Source organism: Rhea americana, unplaced genomic scaffold (assembly GCF_003343005.1).
Source record: "Rhea americana isolate MKP2758 unplaced genomic scaffold, rheAme1 scaffold_1, whole genome shotgun sequence".
NCBI lineage: Eukaryota > Metazoa > Chordata > Aves > Rheiformes > Rheidae > Rhea > Rhea americana.
The window spans coordinates 12,604,882-12,628,428 of record NW_028185038.1 but is presented as its reverse complement, the minus strand read 5'-3'; the positions used below and the strand labels follow the sequence as shown (position 1 = coordinate 12,628,428).

Genomic DNA, 23,547 nt, shown 5'->3' with positions numbered 1-23,547 from the left:
ACTACTTAGTTTAGTGCTCCTCAGTGAAATATGACAATCTTCTGCCAGTCTTGTTGGAAAAAAAAAACAGCACTAAATCAGAGCTCCATCACCTCCTGCTTCATTAGAACATTATGAAGCATAATCCCAGGGCCTGCTGGTATTTCTCAGCTCTTCAACACAGTGACTGTCCTCAAAGCTAGAACAGTAAAGGAGCTACCAACCCCTCCTTCAGCATGTGGTACTGGCTTGGGGTCAGTGCAGAAGATCCACTAATGTTTTTCCAAGGAGTCTGTCATCATGATATAGAATCTGGCCTTAAAAAAAAGGCCTGTTTTCTCCGTGAAAATCAACCTTCCACTTTTCTCCCTAAGYGACTTTGTTCCCTGGGGTTGTTTGAGTGATACCCAGATATGCCTCATCAGTGCCAAGGAGCCTATTAGCTGGCAGGGCCATAGCTGTGCCAAGGAGCACACTAATGTCTAAACAGCACAGGGATCCGGAGATGGTGCTTGGTTTTAGCTCTTGTCCTCTTTAGCTGATTAGACTGGATGTAGCATAGATACCTGCCAGCAAAGACAGCTAAGATTAGCTGATGGGTTTGGTCTAGGTACACTAACAAATAGAAAGGCACACTGTGCATTTCTACACCTTGTATTTTGCAAGCAGTCAAAGTAGAAAAGTAATGGTTATTATTAGTTTCAAGCAATTCATTTAACCAAAGCAGTCAATGTCTGTAGTTTGGTGCTGATGGTTGGGTTCAAACCCCCAGTGTAAGCGGGCATGACATACACTCACGCCCAAGCACAGGAGTACCCTGGCGCTCAACCTGCCAGTCCCTTCCCCGCTGCGAGACCTTTCAGTTCCGTTGCTCAAAGCTCCCTGCTGGYTCCATCAATGCAGCTGAGAGCACAGAAAGAGCAAAGCTACTCAGAAATATCCCCAAAGAGACCATGGGCAAGCAGAGCAGGAACAGCATTTGAAAGGCACTGGAGTGAAGCAGCTCCAGCTTTGCCATTCCTGAGGACTGCGAGAAGCATTAATGGGCCCCATGTGCTACGGGAATGTTAAACACTGCGTGGGCTGGAAGATTTATGCTCTTGACACTGGAGGAACTTCCTGACTAAGAGCTAATTGCTTTGGACTGTGAGCGTCTCTGCTCCAAATTACTGTAACTTTATTGAACATTAAACCTAAGAGAGCAACAAAGCCAAAGATGGACGGTTCTCCTRTGTAAGATGACACTGCTTTAACCTCATATTTCCAAGGATGTGGAAAATTCAATGCTTTGTTTCATGAAGTTCATGTATATTTTTCAATTATATTTCATAAAAAAGATGAGACTGGTCATTATTTCTAGTGTATTGTTTGTCTCCAGCAATAGCCAATAGTGAATTGCACACGATGTGCAAGCATGTAGGAGCAGAACACGGTGGTGGTCCTGCCTCCTCAAAATACTTTCTCAGTCTTCAACAAATTATGGAACAAGGATGTGCCGAGCCACAGATGGTGTCTTTGTATTTTAATGACCTTCAGTAGTTTCTCTTTTATGAATCTGTCCATTAGCAAACTCACGGAAACTGCTTGCAGCCCAGAGCCTGCAGGAATGAGATCCAGAGCTCGACTGAATGTTGCATGAGGAGCTGCCTCCTTTTGGTTTTTTTGTACCTGTTCTTTTTTGTCTAGCACTACACTTGCTAAGTAGCATTTTGGTGATTCTCTTAAGTGCACATTGTAGCATAGTTTAATCGACAGAATGAAGTACTTGAGACAGATGCAGAGGTCCAGCTGCCCCATTTTATGTTCATCTCTGACTACTAACCACCAAATCTGAGGTTTAGCTCCCAGCAGGGAGAGAATCAATGATGTGTTTGAAATATCTGCTGGAGATGAGTTCACCTGAAGACCTGGATATTTAACCATAAACTTTCAAATGCAGAAACTTTGCTTTTGCCTGTGTAACCCTTGAGGCACACAAGAAATATTTGGATGCTCAAACAATAGGAGGCAGCATGAAAACATATTGCAAAAGGATGGGAAAACAGAGCGAGAGGGAGRCTAAGCGGCTCTGAAGAGCTCTGCAGACAGCACACACACAACAGTGCAGGAGTAGATRGAGATGACAGTGGGATGGCCTTAACGCTCAGTGATTTAGGTTGGTTTGAGCCCAATTTGCAATAGCTTGATTCRAGTGTGTGCATAGAATTAAGCAAAGTCATAGACCATAAGAATGCTGAAAGCTGAGAGAAACAAGGTTCGTTTTGAAAACAAACTCCTGCCACCCCCCTCCTTGCCCCGACATGGTTAACAGAACCTTTATTCCGCARCCTCTTATTAACTCAGAATTGTCAGGCTTCATTGCAAACCTTGAATACTTTTAAWTCATTCCTGTGGTTCCCTGAGCATCCAAATGAGACAGAAATTTGGTCAGTCAACTTATTTAGGAATGCCTTCTCCTCCTTCCTGTACTGCTCACATTGCAGTATATTGCTGGCATTGTTTAAAGTATTACTGGCAAATAATATTGCTCTGTGCATTTTAAATAGAAGTCAGGCAGCAAATGAAATTAAATGTGGACTGAAAGGCACAAATTCCTAAGCAGAATAGTCTGTGTGTCTGACAGGAAATAGAAAAATTTTGTTAGGTTTGCCCTGACCGACCTAATTTGATCTTGGATTTCTTTTTTAAATACAGTATTATGTGTGTATAAAATGTAACAGCTTCTTGAAACTGAAAACAAAACCACTAAAATATGATCTCTGCTGGGTTTCCCAAATTATTTAAAATTGCAAAGAGTTTCAAATTCTACCTTTCCAGTGTTCCTGTGYGGTAAACAACAGCTTAAAACCCACAACATCAGGGATATCCAGGCAAAAAATATCTCAGCAGCAACTGTGAAGGACAGGTCAGCAACAATTTCCAGCTTCGGTTATAAATGCCCTTCAGCTGTAAGAAAGACCCCAGTGACACTCAGATTCTTTAAACTCTGTAAAATAGTAACTGTGCTGCAATCCAAGATGTCCTGAACAGAGCTGGTAAATCCATCTTTCAGGAATCCAAACCCGTTCAGGATTTCCACCTGCCATAAGGTTCTGACGTAAGCATCTTTCACATTAAATATAAAGCAAATGTAAAGGTCTCCAGTGAGCTTATTTGGGTCTTTAGCTTACTTTTGTATATCATCTTGGTTATTTTATGTTTTTTTTTTTTTTTAGTTTTTTAGTTTTGCTTCCAGTGGTAGCTTTTACAAGAATATTATGGACTTTCTTGATGGAGATAATTAGAATGGCGAATGGCGAGTTTGCAGCAGTCGTATCATTTTTTCCTGGGGCAGCAAGGCCTTTTGGAGGATTAATCTTAATCTTCCCAGTTTCCTGACTCCTGAAGATAGCAGACAGGCTCAGCCCTAACTGTGCTGCAAGTTCATTTCACAGCTAAAAGCTTGCCATTAAGAACGACCTATTCTTACCTCTCCCTCCCTGTTTCCTCATCTGCTTCATCTCCGGCATTTCRGGGGACAGCCGTCTCAACAGCTTCTGTATCGAGACTCTGTGTGAGCTGTAAGAATCCTATCTGTTAACTGCTACACCAAATGTTTCCTCTGTCAGCATCCTTGGGGCTCACTGCAAACCCAGAGAATCAAAATACGTCTGTTTAGAATTGGATCACTTTCAGGTTTTGTCGCAAACCTTAAACCTTTCTCATTTTCCAATCACAAACAAAAAAAAAAAATAAAAAAGAAAATATTTTTCTGCAGTTTCTTGGAGAATATATTGCCACTGAAAAAGCATTTTGATTTTGGAGAAACAGATTTTCTCTTCAGTTCTGCTGGAAAAGCAGCAGAACCGATGGAAGCTTTGCTTCGTTAGAAAAAGGGATTGCAAACTGTGCTAGGGAACTGAGGGCTACATGTAGCCCCTGTGTACAAGCAGAGGTACACAGAGATCTGAAAGTTGGCTGGATGCGAACCTGCTCTGATCTGAAAGCCAAACAGCTAAGTGCTCCCAAACCGCTTGCCTCTGTAGTCTGCCTGCTCCTATTTCCCCACTTGGCGTAGCAAAAGGGGAGGAATTCAGCACTCAGCACTGGTGCAGCTCCGAAGCAAATATAAAACATAAAAAACCTAAATTGCGACTGTAGCTACACTGAAGTCCAAGAGGATCCTGTGCAGGCCCAGAGGCTTGGAGCACGTTTCATGATCGTGACTTGGGTCAGCGTACACGGTCCTACGCGCACGGCAAAGCACTCATTTTATGCGGTGCTCTTTTTTGTGTAGGATGAGGGCATGAACGAACTGGGACGGAGAACACATTTCATGCACAAGAGCTTCATAAGTATTTTAATTAAAGTATTTTAATCACCTCCCCGCTTAAAAAACATAACTATGTTCTACAGTGATGATTTACTGTAAACTAGTAGTAAAAGTATTCACTCACTTTGAGACATTCTGTGCAATGTGACGAGGAGTTTAATAATTGCTGGATATTTTAGAAATGTTGTCTTGTAAAAAAATATGTAAAAATAAGTGATAATCAAGGGTGAAAGGATTACTGCTGTTGATTTAAAAGCTTTCTGCAGCAGATTCAAAATCCCAAAGCTAGAGCATTTGTTTTAGCACATAAAAATGCAAAAAAGAACAGACTGGCGGAGTCCTTGTTCGAACAACTGGCAGGCAAGTAGCAATAGATCATGAAAAATACATTTCCTAAACTTTCCCTTTTAATATATTAGGTGTTGTTTGTAAAATAGCTTGGGAGAACACGTCAATATAGGACTGCTAACTAGATAATGAGCCAAATCTATCTCYACATTTCAGCCGAGTTGCAGCCGGGGTGAATTTGGCACTGTCTCTCTATAAACATGAATCAAGCTGTTTGAATTTTGTCATTAGACTACCCCTGACCCAAGAGGATACATTTCCTTGGCAACAACAATTAAGGGCCTGACAGAAACGCTACATATTATCTGCATCTTTTCCTTAACAAAAGCTGTGTTTTCCCGCCGTGATCCCTCCCTGAGTAACGAAGATTAAGGGGCCCATCCAGTTTCCTGCGAAACCAAAGATAAAATTTCCATTGGTTTGATAGCTAGAGTAAAGCTTACAATTCATTTTGTAATTATTTATGGTTTGGTAGCCTAAGCCAGGCAGCAGTTCCAGCAGACTGCAGCTCTGCCGGCCCTGGCTCTTGCATTCTGGCTTATCAAACTCTACTATAACGAATGCGAGGAGGAGAGGAAGGAGGGCTGCCCTAAGGGCGGCAGCTTTGGCATTCCAGGCATTTGGGCTAGGTTACAGCAACTAATATGGATTTCTTTGGGAAGTTCATGCAGCAGGAGCTACACAGGTGCGTTGGGATCATGCACGTGTATTTAATCGAGAGACTTGCACAGGATTTTTCTACCCATTTAGGCTTTCCTGCAAACTAACTTTTAACCAAACATCCCTGCAGAAATGATTTCTCCATGTGTGCAAAACGGCTGGCCCAAGTTTTGGGTCCTAATCCCTTAGGTGTTTGTGTATTTTGTAGGTATTGCACAACCAAATGTTACAGTCTGTGGGTCTCTACATCGTTCTCTAAATGAATGAATTTGCCATTGGGAAAACAGGCTGATTGCACTTTTCTTTCTTACTGGACAGTGAGAACTTCAGGATTTTCTCCTAATTTGCATCCATACAGTGGGGSTCAGATCTTGGTTAGCCCTTTAGGAGCAGCAGCAACCTTTACCACCATCCTTCTAATACGACAAACAGAAATCATTATGTATTCCCTTGTGTTGTTATTCTCTATAAAATATTTTGATCAGTGTAAATCCAYTCCCAAACCCTTATCAGATTTCTCTTCCTGATACAATATAAATAAAAACCAAATATAATTGTATAGCTACTAATTGCAAGAATTTTGACTGTTGCTTTTCCCAGATGGATGTTACACATTAGGAGAACCGCATGTGCATAGGTTTTAACATATAAGATACTATTTACTGCACGAGCATCGGCAAACATCTAATCAGAGTTGCACAAAATGCAGTCGCTTTATTTAAGAAATTGGCATTCAAAAGGATTAGACCTGTCAAACTTAATTTACAGTGGAAACCTCAGTGAATTCAATGAGCGTTTTAGGATTTACGGGCTCTAGGCAGTYGCTGCGTCTCTAAGTGGTGTATTTACCCCTTTCTAGGGAGCCGAGCTGTTGACAGTGCAAACAGASAGCAATGAATGTTCACCTCTGTTGATGATAAAACCCGCTTCCGCTCACTTCAGATGGCCGAACCCAACTCGTAGCCTGTGAGCCGTCACTGCAAGGAGCCAAGAGGCAAGTAACAGTAGCCACATTCAGCCACCGCAGTCAACGGTACAACAGCACAGTACGTCCATTGACTGCACCTAAGAAACCCACTGAGGCGTTTTGTGGAGGTTTTACCTGACTGATTGCAAGCCAGAAAAATAATAAGAGAACAAAACAAAATCTGTTTTCTTCCTCCTTGGCTTGTTTGCATGGCAACATGATAACCTCACTGTCAGGATTAGCAGCCCTTTTCCGTTAGCAAAACTACACAGTAGTTACCAGCACACCAGAATCTGCTTTTGGCTCCTTTTGAGTGGCAGGCTAGGGGGGAATTTCCACATCTGTTTCCTCCATTCATCTCTCGTTCGCTGCCATGGAGCAGGAAATGCATTGCTCCACACACCAGCCACTAACCCTTCCAGGAGTGCACCCGAAAACAGGCCTGGAAGTTCTTCACACTTCATCTGCTGGAGTTTTAAAAACATGAGTTGCTATTAAACCAAAGTCAACTTGCTGCATCAGGGCAGGAGTCGAATGAAGAGTATGTTTATTTTGGGTATAGTAAATAAATTAAAAAAAAAAAGTCAGGAAAGGGAAGGAAAAAGTGAAAYTTGTCATTACTAGGAATATTTCAATTACTGTGCCTGTCAAGAGTGAGGATTCAGCTCTTTCATAAGCATGTCCTGGCTGTCCTTCCACTCTATGTTACAACTCAATGTTACAGCTACAAAGAGATCGTTATTGCCCACCTTTCTCTACTTCATAAATCTAGTCCAGGATGTCCTCTGTACAGGAGGAGATATGGTTTAGTCATTCCTGCTACTTACGGGTCCCTAAAGGGTTGTCACCTACGTAGCATGACTCCAGCGCTTTCTCCATTGCGCTTGAGCAGCCCCTCTCCGCCCTCTTCCCGGGCTTGCACAGAGCTCTGCTGCTTCACACCMGGACACCTGGTGCTCACGTTCAACRTGCTTTCGGGCCCAGCTCCTCCGGTGCTACCCATCAGCGTAGCTTCCCTGACACTTTCTGCCAATTCACAGCAGCCAAGAAACTCTCTCTGGTGCTCATCCTCTTTGCCAGCACTTCCTTGCTACAGGAGGCTGTAAAGTCTTGCAAGTTTGTTTTCCTTAACAACCACGTCTCTCTTTTTCTAAGGCTTCTGAGGATATAAAAATGTCTTGCTCTTCCCTGCCCATCTCTCCTGACAAAGAATGCGTATGAGCATGGAAAGATAAATGCTTGTAACCTCTAGGCATCCGGCCTCTGTGTTTTGTCCTGAAGCCAGGTAAGTTGTCCCCCTGATTTCATTCAGCTCGTTTTCACACTTTCCAAAACTTAAAATTTACACACTGCCAAGCCCTTGAGACTGATTAAAAATAGCTTGTGTTAAGCAAAAATACGAAGGAGGTTTTCTTTGTGAACAATGTAAGAGCGTATTCCCTTACCAGAATTTCATACAACACCTAATCTAACACTATTTCTGCAGAGCATGGGCTGCAACTTCAGAGGTCAGCTCTTCAGCTGGGGTCCCCCAGCATGACTTTGGTAAGGCCCTACTGAAGATCCATTCCCCTCATCAGCAAGGAGTAGGAGACAAAAAGGGGAAAGAGGTTGTAATTTAAAATATATGTATATACAATTCCTAAAGCTGAAGATAAGAAGGCATCTTTGAATTGCACCCATAAAGTACCCAATGGCAGCCCTCAGCAAGGCAGGGAGAGTGTACGAAGTTAAGAATCATGACAGAGCAAGACCAAAATATCCTGCGATAACGCCATGACCCTCTTGAACATTTGTGGCTTCATAAGCAAAAATCAGTACAACTCAAAGCTGCTTATCAAATGTTGTGAAGGAGTGTGCTTGCATGTTCACCCTCACCCTGACCTTTTAATCTCCGACATTCTCCTTAACAAGACGTGCTCTGAATGCCCAGCAAAGACTAGCGTAAATAAATCCCTGGTGTGCAGGGAATTGCAGGACTGGATGTGGTGTGTTCAGTATAGATCCAGGATTATATACAATTAGACCGTCTAGACCAAATTCAGAGGGGATGAGGAGGGAGTTGAGGATTGCCAGCTGGGAAATCAGGCTGAGMTATTCAGTGAAGGGGTGGAGAGCTGGGTTGTGTCAGAAGAGGAAGSCGAGTGGAAATGTGAGAAAGCACCAGACGAATTGCCACTAGGTTTGATTTATTTTACACCTTCAGCTTCTATGTGCTAGCTATGCCAAGTACTCGTACTGGAGCAATGCATAGCTTTCTCCTACTACCTTGCTGTCCGCAAGGAAAGTGGTACTGCTTTCCATTAGCACCGGGCCACTGAGACACAAATTGCCTGATGAGGTCCAAGTATGCTGAACTTCACAACCCATGTGCCTTCTGTGTGGGTTCCTGTGCTTAGGAAATGCTAAGCTTGGGACATGTGTTGGATACAAAGGCATCTGGCCCTCTACATGTACCTGCTCTGTCCATTTGCTTCAGACCCAGGCTAAGGCATGAGGAAGTCTCCAGTGCTCAGGCAGGAGTGGCCTCAGTAAGTAGGTCCACACTGGAGTCAGTTTGGCCTGGAGATCTGACTCCAGTTTGTATTTAGCTGACAAAATAGCCATAAATCATATGGAGTCTGTGGCAGACCAAAAACCTGAAGCCAGATCTCCRGGTTGTTCTTCTAATCCTTGGACCTAGGGAATTATCCCACCCTATGCCCCCTCCTTTTCACTGGCCTAGGATTTTCACTTTATTTGATGTAGGAAAATTTTTAAAGAAATCAGTGCAGAGCCATGATCTGTTTGACCTGCCACAACACAAACTTCTCTCACAGGAAAGAGGAAAATGTAGGCCTTATTTTGTTCCTCTTGGTGCTCCTTGCAGSCGACTGGGCTTGCATGATCCATCAAAATTGATTTGTTTTCAAATCAATTCATCCTTGCATGAGTGCTGTCTGAGAAMGAAGCAAAGGAGAGAGCTTTTGTCTCTTCCTCATCCTGAGGCTCATGGCACAGAGATTAGTTCTCCTTGGGGCAGGTCACAACAGTGCTGAGTGTTATTTTTATTTGTATTTTGAGCTTTAACATTCCTACGGTTCCCTAGGATGACATAATGCCTCATTACCTCTCCTTCTCTTCTGTATGCCCTGGGGTATTCTCCACTAGAATATGCATCAATTTGCTTTGTGGCCATCTTATATAGGCTCCACTGCAGAACAGTAACTACAGATCAYCCTTGGTGGATCACTTTTGTTCTTGCTCCTTTGTGTTGGACTGCATGGACTTGTCCCTGCTTTGCCCTGCACATGCATTTTGGAGCCAGATGGTTCTGTGACTTGTTGCTTCTTGCTGTTGGGTTTTGCCAGCCTGAGCAGACGGACTGGAGAGGCCCTAGCTAGAGCAGGAAGCAGTTTTTGCCGAACTGTAGGAGCTATTTTAAAGGCATCAGTAAAGTCTAGCAGCGAGAAGACCCTGCTGCCTCAGAAGCATGTTTAGCTGATCTGATACTGAAACCTGAACATATTTTACAGAGCATATCATTTACCTCACTGTAGTTAGGGTCTGGGATTTGGACGCTTCATGCAATTCCACCCATTAGCAAAGACAGTCCTTTCTCCAACAGACTGTTGAGGAAAAAACCATTTCTCACTGCACGCACTGGAAAACCAAACACTTGAATTCACCTGCTKCTCTACTCCTACATCAGTGCTGTCTGATAACTTGCAGGTACCTCTCTCAGCATCATGTTTGCCCTGTCTCTCTCTTATCACTGAAACTGGATGGAGGGTTGGAGAAAAAGACACAAAAAGTTCTTGTGCAGGCCTGTTCAACCTGGCCACGATAATCGTGTCAGCAGCAGTCCTGTACGCAGAGGTCCTGGCTGCTCCAGTCCCTGGAGCACCAGGCGCCTTCATCCCTGCAGGGACTAACGTACAGTTAGTTGGGAGAGAAGCTGGCGCTCTGGCCCGAGGCTCCATGGAGAGGTGCCTTGGTCCTGTGGAAAGCATTGTACTTTCCTTAACAGAAAATATATAAATTTAGCTTTCTCTGCTCTCCTCAGTCCTGATACCATAGCTATTTTGCAGTTTCTGGTTCTTAGTAGTTTTCAGTATTACTCTTGGACTCTGCATAACTTCTCAGCATTTTTCACTGTTTTTCTTTGACCCTAAGAGGAGCTGTGCTGCCAGTCTGCRACAACACACTTTTTGCAGGGTAGATGGAGGAAATACTCTAATCTCTTTGGCACTAAGGAGGCACTTACTTTCTAGTCTGTACAGACTTGAAGAGGCTTTGGATTTTAATCTCTCCAAAGTGACAAGCAGCAGAAGCTGCAGGGTGGGGCGTTTGGGAGGTATCCCACCTCACCACAGCTGGCAAACAGATCTTTCCATGAAGTTTTCACCACCTATCCAGTTTCCTCCTGCAGGAAACTCAGTCTCCTTCACTCCCAAAGACAAGAGCTGTAGCTTTGTTTGCAGTTCCTCTTTCAAAAATAAAGCCAGTGCTGCCTGTTAAGCACAGTGCCATCTCCACAGTTTGAAAAGCAATGTTTGAAGTCTAGAAGATAATGATATTCTTTTCCACTGACTTGGGAAAGAGCAACTGCAAGATCCCCTGACTGCTTGCAAATGGCTCYTTCTTGTAATTTGCTTTCTAGCAGCGGCACCCGAAACCCCCAGCTGGGACTGAAGCTTAGCTGTGGCTTTGCCTTTAAAAATCTGACGTCCAAACTGGTATAGCAAAGCTGAAGGATTTCTGCATGGTCCTGCTGAGCAGGGACAGATCGAGGCTGAAACTCCCTTCTCCTCGTAGCAGCTGCTTTAGCTATTGCTACAGGGTCATGCCTTACACCTCCTCTGCAGGCTACGGGTGTTAGGCACAGAGTACATAGGTTTTCTGCTTCTCGTGCACTCAGTTTATGGGCTGGTATTTTAAGGAGCAAGAGACTGGGCCAGTGTAGATACAAACCTGACTCATGATGAAAAGTTCAGCAGCAGGCACTGTTGTAGGCAGACTAAAAAGAAGCATGAGAATTACTAAACTTGATCAGCTTTGAAGTCCAATTACTTCAGTATCCCATCTCCAAGACCAATGCCAGCAGCTTCAAAAGCAGATGAGCATATGCCTTAACCATAAGGATTATATTTCTCTTCTAAAAGTGTTGATCACTTTTAAAAATCCTTTAATTAAGTTTTTGATGCATCTCCTGGCATAACTGTCCTGTATCTCCAGATGAAAAAAYCAGGGACTCAAGACTGAAGAATTCGAGAAATTTGTCAAATTTCTACAAATGTTATATAAGCATCAATTTATCTTCTTAACATATAGTATTGATGGCATGAATTAAAAGAAAGGAGGGGGTTTGAAGAAGAAATAAATATTGATAATAGTAAGATAYTAACAGAGTGAATTCCAGAGGGCCCTAATGAAACAAGGATACCATGTTTGCTGGGATGTGGCCGATTGCTTGGCAGAGCCTCTGGCAGACAGTCACAAAGGATATGCCAAAAGTCCCACTCTCCAGGTGGAGAACTGAATTAGAGATTATGTCATGTCATRAAATATTTTTAATACAAAATCTCCTAGTTAAAAAAAAAAGTGTTTTTCTGGGAACTATGCTATCCTGGAGCTGGAAAATACAAAATAAGAGATAGGTACATGGACCACATCCCATAGTGGCAAAGTGGCTGATCTCCTTGTTGAGTCAGGGGCAAACCTATTTCYAGAAAGGAAAAATGTATGAGGTACAAAAGGCCAAAAGAAGACCATCCTTGGAGGATCTTCTGAAGGGGGGATTTCTATCCAATAGGTCTGCCAAAGGTTGAATTTTACTTAAAGGCCATCCTGACAATAGATGTTCTCCCCTGGAGTCTGTGAAAGTTTTAAGCAGTGAGAAGTTTTATTGACTCTGTTTCATGGATATTAGAATTTTAACTGAAAGTGTTAGATTCTCCAGTAAGAAAAATCTAAGCAGCTGGGGCAGGGAGATTTCTCATCCCAAAGGAATTAAAAAATATATATACACTTTTTTTTATACTTTTTATAAAAAAGCAGGAGGTGAGGAAAGCTTCACTGAGTAAAATTGAAGAGGCTTAGATTTCTATGGAATAAAATTACAACCACGTTGAACTGCCAAACCTCTTAATGACTGTGTTCCCTTTCCAGACATGGAGAAAAGATGGACCAGCACCTTTTTTATCTCACATTTCCAGGAACCTCTTGGATTTTGTTTTCAAATCAAGATAAGAAGAGCAGGGTTCAGATATCAAAATAAAGATCCTCCTTGATTATATTTAGCCTCACCAGAAGTAGGAAATATCAGAAATCCCTCCAGATTTCCAGCTCCATTTGGCCACTTCAAGAAACACAGACAAATCCCCCAACTTCTGCTCGCTTATCAGCCAAACTGAAGGGAAACGGTGAAACCTGGGCACTTTGCAAACCATCCTCTGTTCGGAGAYGGGGACACACTGCGGTTTGCTCCTGCGCTGGCCGCTCGCTCCATGCTTTGCACCTTCTCCATGACAGCAGAGGAGGACAATGCAAGGGACCCGGGAAAGGAGCTCCCGGCCGGCCGGCAGCACTTCCATCTGCTTGTGTTGCCAGGGAAACCCCTTCCCCTGTCTGCTCACATTCAGCTGAGGATGGCCAGGACAGGGGATAACTCCGCTGCGAATCGTATAAGGAAGCTGCTTTCTGAGCCCTGGTGTGTGGTTCGGTACTTGTGCTTTGGATCACGTTGCATGTGCCATGTTCTTTCCTTTTTTTTTTTTTTTAAGTTATGTTCAAGCTGTGTGATGTATATTTGCATACTCCATAGAAAGTTTTTTTTTTTTTAGTTTTTAGTTTTATCTCAACATAAACAAGTGGGCAGTAGTTTGGAAGAATGATTGTGATGCTGCCTAGAAAAAAACACCCTCGCACTCTGCACCCTTTCTCCCCCTTCGTTTCCAGCGCTTCCTCTGATTTTCGATTTTCAATCTGTATGTGACCTTACAGAGAGAAAAACATTGGCCCTAAAGATTGGATGTCGTTCAAAAAAGGTGGAAACAGAATCCAAATCTTCCTGCCTGCAGCCTCRCAGTTTTGTTACAAGCTCGCGACTGGCTCTTGCATCAGTAAGACTGCGCTGGTCGCACACACAAAGCAAACGTAACAAATGCTTGGAAGAAGYGGGAGGTAGATAAATCTGAAACATGATGAATTCTGCAGATCCCGAGATCCATATGCATCTCTGGTTGAACTCTGCTGGGCACCAGTAGGTTATTTCATCTATATGCTTTTCAGACCCTGCTCCACTTGTCATTCTTTAACCTGCGGCTCTACTTCTGCTGAAACAGCTTCCTTGCCAAGGATATAAGCACCCTGGTCATCCTCAGGTAAGCTGCTACCTCAGAAAAGGAAGAGGTCCCAGATGACAAAACACTTCATTCCACAGCAACTGAAAAAAGGAAGCTGGGGCTTAAAAGAGAAGTCCTACAAGCAGTAGAAAGTCACGAGCTGCCTACAGACCAGCTGACCCCCAGCTGCCAGGAGAACGGCCTCTGTTTTACAGCTGAGCAATTGCCATTCAGTTGTTTCAGCACAGGTTAAAAATACCCGTGGTCTGACCTTGCAGCAATTGAAGCAASTCTTGACAGTGCTTAAGGAAAGAATTTTTAAAGAACCATTCTGAAATGCCTACTAACATAGATGGTGTAGGGAGTAATTTCTGTTTTATAAGTCATGGTGCAAATGTTTGCTTTCATGCCACAGGCAGCATAGGCTGGACTAAAAGTTAGCAGAAATATTCCCATGTCTTACTGTTCAATTCATCATCCAGCATTTGTATTTCTACCTCTTTTGTTGGTATAATTCTTCATTCTCCAACCCTGCTACAGAAGCCGTAATCTCTGACAGATGAGTGGAGTGTCCAGTTGGAGTCCTTAATATTTTAAATCATCGTAGCTACATCCATTATGTGATAGAGGCTTCACTGTGGCTGGAGAAATTCTGGTGTCTTGGCTCCTAAATGCATGACCGTATGAGGAAAGGATGTGCAATAATGAATCATATMACCCACCCGCACACACATGTGCTCGTACATACACGTTGCAATTTCTTTCTCCTGCCTGTTACCCGTGAGCTCTTTGAGTTCTGCTCAGACATGAGCTCTCCGCAGCAGGACCTGTGGTGCTTTGTTTGGATCGGGACCAGTTTGCTTTGTGGTGCRGTGTGTAACCACACCACTGCATCAAGAAGAGAGGAGTCACCCTATGGATTTGCTTTAGCAAAAAGCCAGAATGTTGTTTTTCTTCGTTTTCCTTGGTTTCCTGTTTCTGATACGCTTTCGGGGTTAGCGGAGGTGGGATGGGTGGTTTTAGCCTGGTCTGTGGTGTTTACCTTTCTCTGGGCACCACATCCCTTCGGTGCTGACAGCCAGCGCTGGCTTTGCTCCTGAGGCCTGTGCTGGGCAGAAGTGTTTCATGATGGGAGTTGGGAATAAGATGCGATTGCAAAATGATGCAAAGAGGGCTGCTGAAATATGCTGTTTACATTGCATAGGGCTTATGCCAAAGCTATTAGCACTAATCCTTAGGCCATAAACATTTAAGCTATGGCTTAGAGTTAAGGCCAGACCTGTCACTGGAGAGCCAGAAGTAAGTCTAAGCAAAACTGCAAAGGGAAAAACTCCATTTTAGTGAGATGAAGTTCAGGCTTGTAATGGCTTATTCTTCTTTTAACATTGGTGCTTAAGAGGTAGTAARTGTTCCYCAGTAAASCCACTGTTGCAACCTAGAAGACAGRGGCTGAGACCTTCAGCTTCGTTCCAGTCTTCCTACTCTACCYACCCGGCATGAAGGGCCCAGGAAGCAGCCCCACCGCCATCCAGCACATTTCCTGACAGCTTCAAATCAGCCTCACGTCCCGTCTCACAGAGGGTCTGGGGGGGAAAGGATATTCTGCATTTCAGAATCATTAACGGACAGATACGGACAAGCTGGACATCAAAACTGGTCCCTGCAGCTTCAGTCTCTCTTCCCCATTCCTCTTGGCATCTTGCTGGTTCTTAACTAATTTATGTTCAGGGATTTATGAAAAAAAAAAAACCTTCTGTTGTTTCATAAAGAGTATTTTCTCCACAAACTTGCATTTCTTTCAATGCTTTCCTGTTTTTAAGCCAGGAAAATATGCAGTATTTCATTTTTTAAAAATGACATATTTCTGTGAGCAATGTTAAAAACAGTAACAAAATATTTTCTGATCTTTTCAGACTTTGTGTGGAAAATATTTGCTATTCTTTTGCCCAGAAAATTAAGTAAGTCTTTCTTAGATTCTCTTTTTTATGGAATCTAGATAAATCACAATCCAAAGGGCAACTCTGCAGCTCAATATTGATCTCCAGCTGACTCTTCATGCAACTGTCCCAGAGCTCTGTGCTACTCTGAGGATCTTTGCTCCCTAATTTGCCTGTTGAATCACAATAATGAGAGCTGGGAGACTTGCTTTTTTTTCTTTCTTTCTTTTTTTGTGTCAGCCACACAGAATAAAAGGAACTTTGAAACAGATTTTGGCTGACAGAGGATAAAAATTATGCCGGCAAAAACGTTTCCTTCCATCCAGAGTTCACCACAAACCTGCCTTCAAGGTGTGCTACAGACCCTGCACACAAAACCCTTCGCGCCAAAGCAGGGCAGACCCAGCACTGACCTGAGGCCAGAGCTCCCCGTCTTTTCCGTGCCCGTTGTGTCGACCTCGAACCAGATCTCACAGCGGGGCAGGACCCTCGGAGGCTGGGGCCGAGGAGCACACGTCTCTCAGCTCTGCACGGTGCTGCGTCCTCTCTGGTGCCCTAGGCTGCTGGGGGCGACTGCAGAGCCTGGAAGACCCCCTTGGGGTCTTGGTGTGACCCCGGTGGATGCAAGGAGCGGCGCTAAGGGAGCAAAGTTAGCTACCGGCGAGCAGGACTGGATGAACTYGCGCTTCCCTGGGCCATTTGGTTTCAGCCCTGTTAGGAGCACAACACAGCGTTAAATTGCCAGTTCCTCCAGTTTTTCCGCATTGGTGCAAACACCAGCCCTGAGCAGCTTTGTCTCTCCACACGGCGCTGAAAAGCCACCGGCAGCCCCAGTCCAGGGGCTTCGACGCCCGCCGCACAGCGAGGAGCTTGCCGCACTTGCAGCGACGGAGGAGGCAGTACGGCAGCATTTCCCCCTCTGGCAGTCCCCGGACTTGAAGACAGGCCATTCCTTTCCTGTAGCTTGTAGCAATCATTTAGGCAAGGGCTTGTGTTTAAAAACAGCAAACTGGGGTTCAGGTTAGAGCTCATCTGTGTTCCAGCACTGAATGTTATAAATTGATTCATTTGCACAGAAAGTTTTGAAAACTCTGAATAGAGACACCCACGGCCTTTTCCAGGGTCTTTTTCCAGCAATGATCTCTGGCTTGCACTCTGGGTGGGCCTGTGTTGAATGCCAGCTCCACTTGAGCATATAATCACAGATTCGCTGAGAACATTATATTTTATAACTATACTCACAGCAAACCACACAGGGAGGAAAAGGAGGAGGAGACCATAAACAGCTGAAATGTGTGTTGACCTCTTTTTTGTTTTGCCTCAACTAGAAAACCAAAAAGGTAAGATTTAATATCTCTGGACCCAGCACAGGCAGAGCTCCCACAGCAGCAACACGTGTTCAGCGCTTGTAAAGATAACAGGACATGCATAGGGGTTGGCAAGTCGGAGTCCTTACGAGAAACATGAGGGTCCAAAACTACTTGTCTCGGGTCACATTTATGTAGGATCTCATCCCTCTTGCTGTTGGCAGGTGGAACCTTTGCCTCAGAGGAGAAGGTTGTTTAACTGAGATCTCCTTCCACAGAGTGAGCTGTCTCATCAAGTGTGATTAGTGGCATTCATACAGTTTTAYCAAGTCACACCAAATTTAAATGTAACCTGGCCTGTGTTGTTCACAGGACCAAACTAATTATCCCTCTGAGTTTTWACCCTATAAAGCAGATGCAACAGCAGGACCTGACGAGTGATGGTAATACTTATRATGGAACCTCTCTTAGCAGGCTAGAAACCTCTTCTTTTTAGGGACTAGCAGGAGTCTACTCTCCCAAAGCATCTCTGGAGGAACAGGAGGTGCACAAGACTTCCAGAAACAAGTCTGTAGGCAAGAGCAGGAGAAGTAGGAGCTTCCCACAAAAACAAACTTGGAGTGGTAGAGAATGGACATTGCTGGGTATCTTTCTAACAAATATTTTGGAAATGGGCAATTATTTTAACATTCGCTCTATCATACTGGAACAAACAATCTTCAGCCTAGCTGTGATTCATGTCCAAAACTTTATACAGAGATTTCATGGCCCACCATTTTTTGTTAGTTTTTTAAGTGGGGAGATGGACAAATACCTCTTCATTCCCTATGTAAGGACATGCCTCTAGGGTATGTGGATTGCAGGAGAGAACAAATGCTGCATGTACCCATAGCCACTATCTTTTACAAGAGATGAGGCCAAAGCCATTTTTAATTACACTAGCTGCAGGTGGTTGTCCTGTTCTTATGGAATCACTGATCACCGTGTCGGCAAGGTGAAAAACCCCCAAGACAACTGAGACACCCTAATAGATAAGTAACAAGTCCCAGCGTAGTCTGATATATCCCTATGTTGGTAGCTGTATGTCAATAAAGTGATCTTTGATTTATGGGGTGTATCTAGTTACCAACAGAGTCAAATTCTTTAACGTTTAATTTTGGTTTAATTTGATTCAATTTTGACAAAAACAGAATCTAATTGTCATACAGACCAGCTGCATTAAAGAATTGTCAAAGACACCAATTCACCAATGTCTTTGGATGAGCCAGAGACAACTGCCTCTCCAAAAATTGCCATAAATTGCAGGTTGAGTATTATGATTCCTGTAGAATAAAGATGAGGAAGTAAGATAAAGGCTGACTGCATCAACTTAGAAGAACATCAGCAATCGCTTCTCGTATAGCACTGGAGATCACGGCAAAATGGGAAACAGAAGAACATTACGGCTGGACCTGTTCTAGCTTCCTCCAAGGTTTACTGAAAGCCATGTAAATACAGAGTAACTACATGATGCTATTTCTACGGTTATTTGACGCTTGGTAAGTGGATTAGGCCTGGTCTCAGCATTACAAGTCTGCTAATGTAGATATACGTCTCTTTGATTTGCCATGATCACGTCACAGATCAGCACATTATCTTGGCTTATGCTAATTTAGAAAAGATAGGACTTAATTTGCACCACAGATAGGAAGCAAGCTATATGTGTCACTTATACCTGATAAAGGCTCATTCTCCAAAACTGGCAAATCCAGCTCCTTCTGTGACTGCTCATCTTCTTCTTGTTCCTTTTGTCGCATTTCCAATGAGAAAGGAGAAAAAAAGAGATAAAATGCAAATCACTATACTGTTTGTCAAAAAGAGACAGGGAATTATGAATAGTACTAATAACAAATAGAAACATGAAATTACATCAAAAAGATCTTTCATCAAACAGTCTCGTAATTCATGCCTATCGTTAAAAGAAGCCTCCAACAGCTCTGTATCAGATGTCACTTCCCCGTGATGCCACTGACACAGATGGAGAATATGAAGCTCAGAAATCATGCGAAACTTCACAAAACCCACGTGGCATTTGAATGGTAGAGTTTGCTTGAGATTAAAATCCAAGATTTAATCTTGGCATTAAAATCTAGTATTGCCTGTCTTACACGGCAGCTAAGGACATTACACTGTTCTGTCCACTTCAGAAGAAAAATAAAGTCTCACTAGAATTATTCAATTTCTTATTAAAATACTAACTCTATTCATTTGAAAATCCCATCAACACTAAATGCAGAACAAAGCAGCAGGAACAATTGTTTTTTTCCTGCTCAGAATTTGCCGCTTGGGAAGTAAATGTTTTCAGCATTCAGAGGGAAAATCCAGTCGCAGTCAAACTTCTGACTTGTGATCTTCCAAAGTTTGGTTGAGAAAAGGAATCCAGTATTTCTTATAAATGAATTCATATTAGTTATTTTGTAGCTTGATGGACTCCATTGCTGTCTGCTCAGTACACACACAGCTTCATTCAATGGAATAGGAATAACCTTGTTATARTGCTTTGCAGAATGAGGGCAAGGTGGGACTGGATCGTCACGGGCTGTGAGAGTGGCAGTGCAAGTCCRTAGCTCCACAGCTGCCTTCTTGCACGTCTGGGGCAAGTTGGTCCAGGATGGATTCCTTTCACCTCAGTTTAATCTTCTTGGAGTCTTCTTTAAGTTTGCCTTGTAGGCTTCTTCTGGCTTCATTCCGGCCTCTCTGTCACTTCTACCTGGTGATCCATCTCATCTGGGTGAGTCACCTAAGTTAAGTGAGATGAACCTGGAGATGCAGTTTAGGAAGAACACTGGAGACTGCCATGAGCCGGATAGATAGCCAGCTGTCAGATGACTGGAGTGAGATCAGATGGGCCCTTCCAGCTGCTGTGAGATAAATGTGTTCAATGCTGAGGACTGAGTGGATGCCACACAAAAGGAAGACCACAGCCAGATACAATGAAAACTAATCTGAAATTACYGTAGTGAAGGACAATTGAAGAGCGTCAGAAATTCAGATTTTCTCTCAGCACTCTCAACTGATTTTTGGATAATGCCTTGTCAGAATTGTCCAGGTGCTTCGAAATGGGAAAAGGAGGAATAAATTGAGAGATCTGGACTGAGATTTGTGTGTGTGATGGAAGCAGGCTTCATGCTGCAACGTTTGGAAAAAGAATGTTAATCTGAGGAACTCAGAATAGTCTTGGCAACACAGCCARTACCCCTTCCTTTGTGTAAATCATTTTCTTGTATTTAAAATAACAAGTAAAATTTTTGCTTTGCTTGGCCTCAGTACAGCCTATGGCATAGACAGCTTGATTTCATGCAGCAAATACAGCCAGGCAGATATTCAGAAAACGCAGACAGGTAGGATTTCATACGATCTATCAAATCGGAAAAAAATTTCAGCAGCCAAGCTTTCTCAGCAGCAACAGCAAAAGAATATAGAATGGATTGCATATCATGCCAACTTATTTTACTAACTGAAGCATGCTAAAGTGTTGGCCTACAGACTTCAAGCACCAGATTTCACCCCCTCTCTCAGATTTCCTCTGTGGTACCAGGCTAAATCACTTTATCTCTCCAAGCCTCACTTTCCTGCTCACAAACAAGAAACAACAGCCCTGTTGCAAGCTCCACACCCTGCATGCACCTTTGTGGGGATATTTGGTTGTGAACTGGCCATGAAAATGAGCGTAAGTGATTCAGCTCAGAGGACTCTGCARTGGGAATGACAAGATGTAATGCAGCTGCTGGCAAGTGAAGGAGGAGCTGTCAGAGCATAAAGCAAGCAGGAGATCATATTCAGCTCTCAGGGTAGTATTTCCAGATTAAATATAAGAGGGGAAGCTCAGAGAGGTCAGACACTGAGTTTCACTTTCAGAATGACTCCTTTGACACTCAAAGAGGCAGAACAGGTTTATTAAAAATGCAGTGTAGATTGCAAATCTGTCACATGCACAAGGCACCAAATGGAGTAGGAGGATGGATGAGGCAGTTACGGAGAACCTGTTGACAACAACAACCTCTCGAGTGACAAGTCTGTGAACAGTTTGCTGTTTTTCAGTGCTGTTTTGACAGAAACTATACAAAGCAACAGCATAGGGGGCAAGGAGCGAACAGTTACATCCACCTGGAGGTTTGTTTATAATTTCGCAGTGGGGAAATATGACCATGAATGAGAACTAAGTCCTGCATTTTCTTTGCATTTTCTTAGGAAATGGTGCTGAGGTAGAGCAGGAAGAGGGAGAAGTGAAGGGGGGCAATTAGGAGACATGGAAGAGAGGAAATGCCAGCAGAAATGAAGGCTAGGAAGAGGGAATGACACCACTGAGACACTGTTGGGTGATGACTTGACCTGGGCTGCTCCARGGAGACATTCTCTCCCATATCTGCTGGAGTCCCACTGCTACGTCTACTGTGGAGCTGAATTTCACCTGCTGCAACATTTTTTGGCCACATCATTGACTTTAACTGACTAAAGCTGACAGTGTCTAGCACAATGGAAAAGGATAGGTGGACAGCTGCATTATCTGCAGGCAAAGTTCTTGCACTCAGTGTGTGACCCCTCTGCGTCACCCCCCTCGTCTTTCATCCCCAGAGCAGCTGCCTGATAGCTGCCTCGCCACCGGAATGATCACACAGTTAACTCGCTGCAGTTTGAACTGAGGCTGAGAGAGAAGCTTGCAGGGCATTTTCCCTGTAGAAAGATAATTTACAGATTTTTTTTTTTAATTTGGGTGAAAATGAAAACCAATAACAATATTCATCCAATGTTGAAAAAATCAAAACCCTAAAGCAGAGCACACGTGGTTAGGAAGACATTTCTTGCAGTTGCAGCACCTGACATTTTAGATGAGAACTAGGTGTCACGTCAAGGCATCCAAACAAACATGGCTTACCACTAAATACACCCACCACTTTCTACTGGATAAATTCATCTCATATATCTCAGATTGACAGTGTACCTCCTTTTTATGAAGGAATAGAATAAGTTTTCTATTTTATATTTTCACAACAGATTGGAAATTATTCAGAGGAGGTCAATGAGAATGAYACAAAGGATGGGTGTCTTCATATGGGCTCATGGGGCCATTAGACAAGTACACAGGAAGAAGTAGACAGCAGGTTATTGAATACACAGAAACCACCTCCTGCTCAGAAAGTCCCCTGAACTGACTGTAGCYGAAGGGGAGCAGCGCACATGGGGAGTATCATGTACATTTGCCCTGTTCTTACTCTTCCCTGAGTCTATGTGTGGCCACTGCTGRAGCAAGGATACAGGGCTGGATGAACATCTATCTGACACAGCACGGACTTTCTTGTACTCTACATTCTTAAAAATCTCAGAAGGACATGGGCAGTTTTATGTTCCAGGATTTAGCAAGATATGGCTAAGTAAAAATTTTAATTTATGTTGCACCAAAGAAATAATTTCTGCTTAGACTCGTATACAATGTCTAGCAGTAAATTATTTAAAACAAAGRAGTAACCATGGAACTTGGTAGCATTTACAGGCCTTGTTATTTAATCTTTAAAAATAGCACTTCATACCTTCCATGCATTAGCACCAAAGCTACACTAGAAGCCAGCCTCTTCAAAAACCCTAAAAAGTTGCATTGGGCCATCCCAAGAAGACAAAATCCCTTCYGTTCTGGTTTATATCTGGGATCATTAAAAGACTACCATCATGTTAGCTCTCAACAAGAAGCTAACTTCAAGTGAGGCAAGAAATACCCCTTTGGGCCTCCCACTGCTGCTRATATATACGTAGAAATGTTGTTGGAGATGCAACTTTAACAACATCTGAAAAGCATAATTGATTCCTGGCAAAGTTACTTACATGTGAGCACACATCAACACTTTTGAAATCAAAAAGCTGCTTCCTAGGAATGAGCAGACTGGTCTTTCATGACTTTTTCCATTCACTTTGCTGGTATTATAGGGCAAAGTACCCCAGTCACAGTGTGCAATGTCGCTCAGCCAGGAAAAGCCTTTCCTTCTCGTTATTTTCTATGGCTACTTCACATATCATTTATCTTCTRCTGTCAGTGGGATCACAGTGCTGGTGGGAATTAAGAGCAGCGTAGGACTTAGGAGCTGCTGGGCAGATCCAAGGGGAGACTGACACTTTTCCTACTTGTGCAGATTGCATTTTATATCTGTTGGGAAAGCAGCTGCCTCAGGCAATTAAGGGAAGCTAGGAGAGAAGCTAAATGGATTAACCTAATCCCTGTCCAGCAAGTGCTGTGAATGTCTTCCCAATGCCAGCTTAGGGTCTGGTYCAAGGACCTGTCTGAGAGAGAGCCGAAGGTTCATGCTTCCATGCTTAGGCTGATGCTTGCGCTGAGTAAAGGTTTAGCCTGGTCTGGGGCCCCAGATAAAGTTTCTCAGTGAAGCAAAGACTCTAGATGCTGAAAGCACTAAACCCTACTTATCGCTTTGTAGAGGCAGGCCTTCCAGTTGCACCTTTGAAGGAAACAGTTCTCTCTAAAGCTAGGATTTGCAGCTGGCTACATTTATGCTAGAAGTAGAGAGCATAAAATGTGCCAGAGAAGAAGGTGCTGGATGCTATTGAGGAGCAGCTGCAGCGAGTCTTTCAGGGCCTATCAGTAGCAAGAGAGCACCTCATCCTTCGCAGTGGTATGCTTTGACTCCTGCCATACACTGCCTCCTCTGCTCTGTGGGACCGAAGGCTT

General features: G+C 43.4%; 1 protein-coding gene across 1 annotated transcript in view; it reads right to left on the bottom strand.

Annotated features, from left to right (window-relative positions):
• Nucleotides 1–23,547, bottom strand: part of FAM107B (family with sequence similarity 107 member B) — a 136,777-nt gene that overhangs the window by 78,280 nt on the left and 34,950 nt on the right. Inside the window, exon 2 of the mRNA XM_085299028.1 lies at nucleotides 18,550–18,619. Coding sequence (XP_085155154.1) covers nucleotides 18,550–18,619 — 70 coding nt within the window. The remainder of the gene's footprint in view (nucleotides 1–18,549; nucleotides 18,620–23,547) is intronic.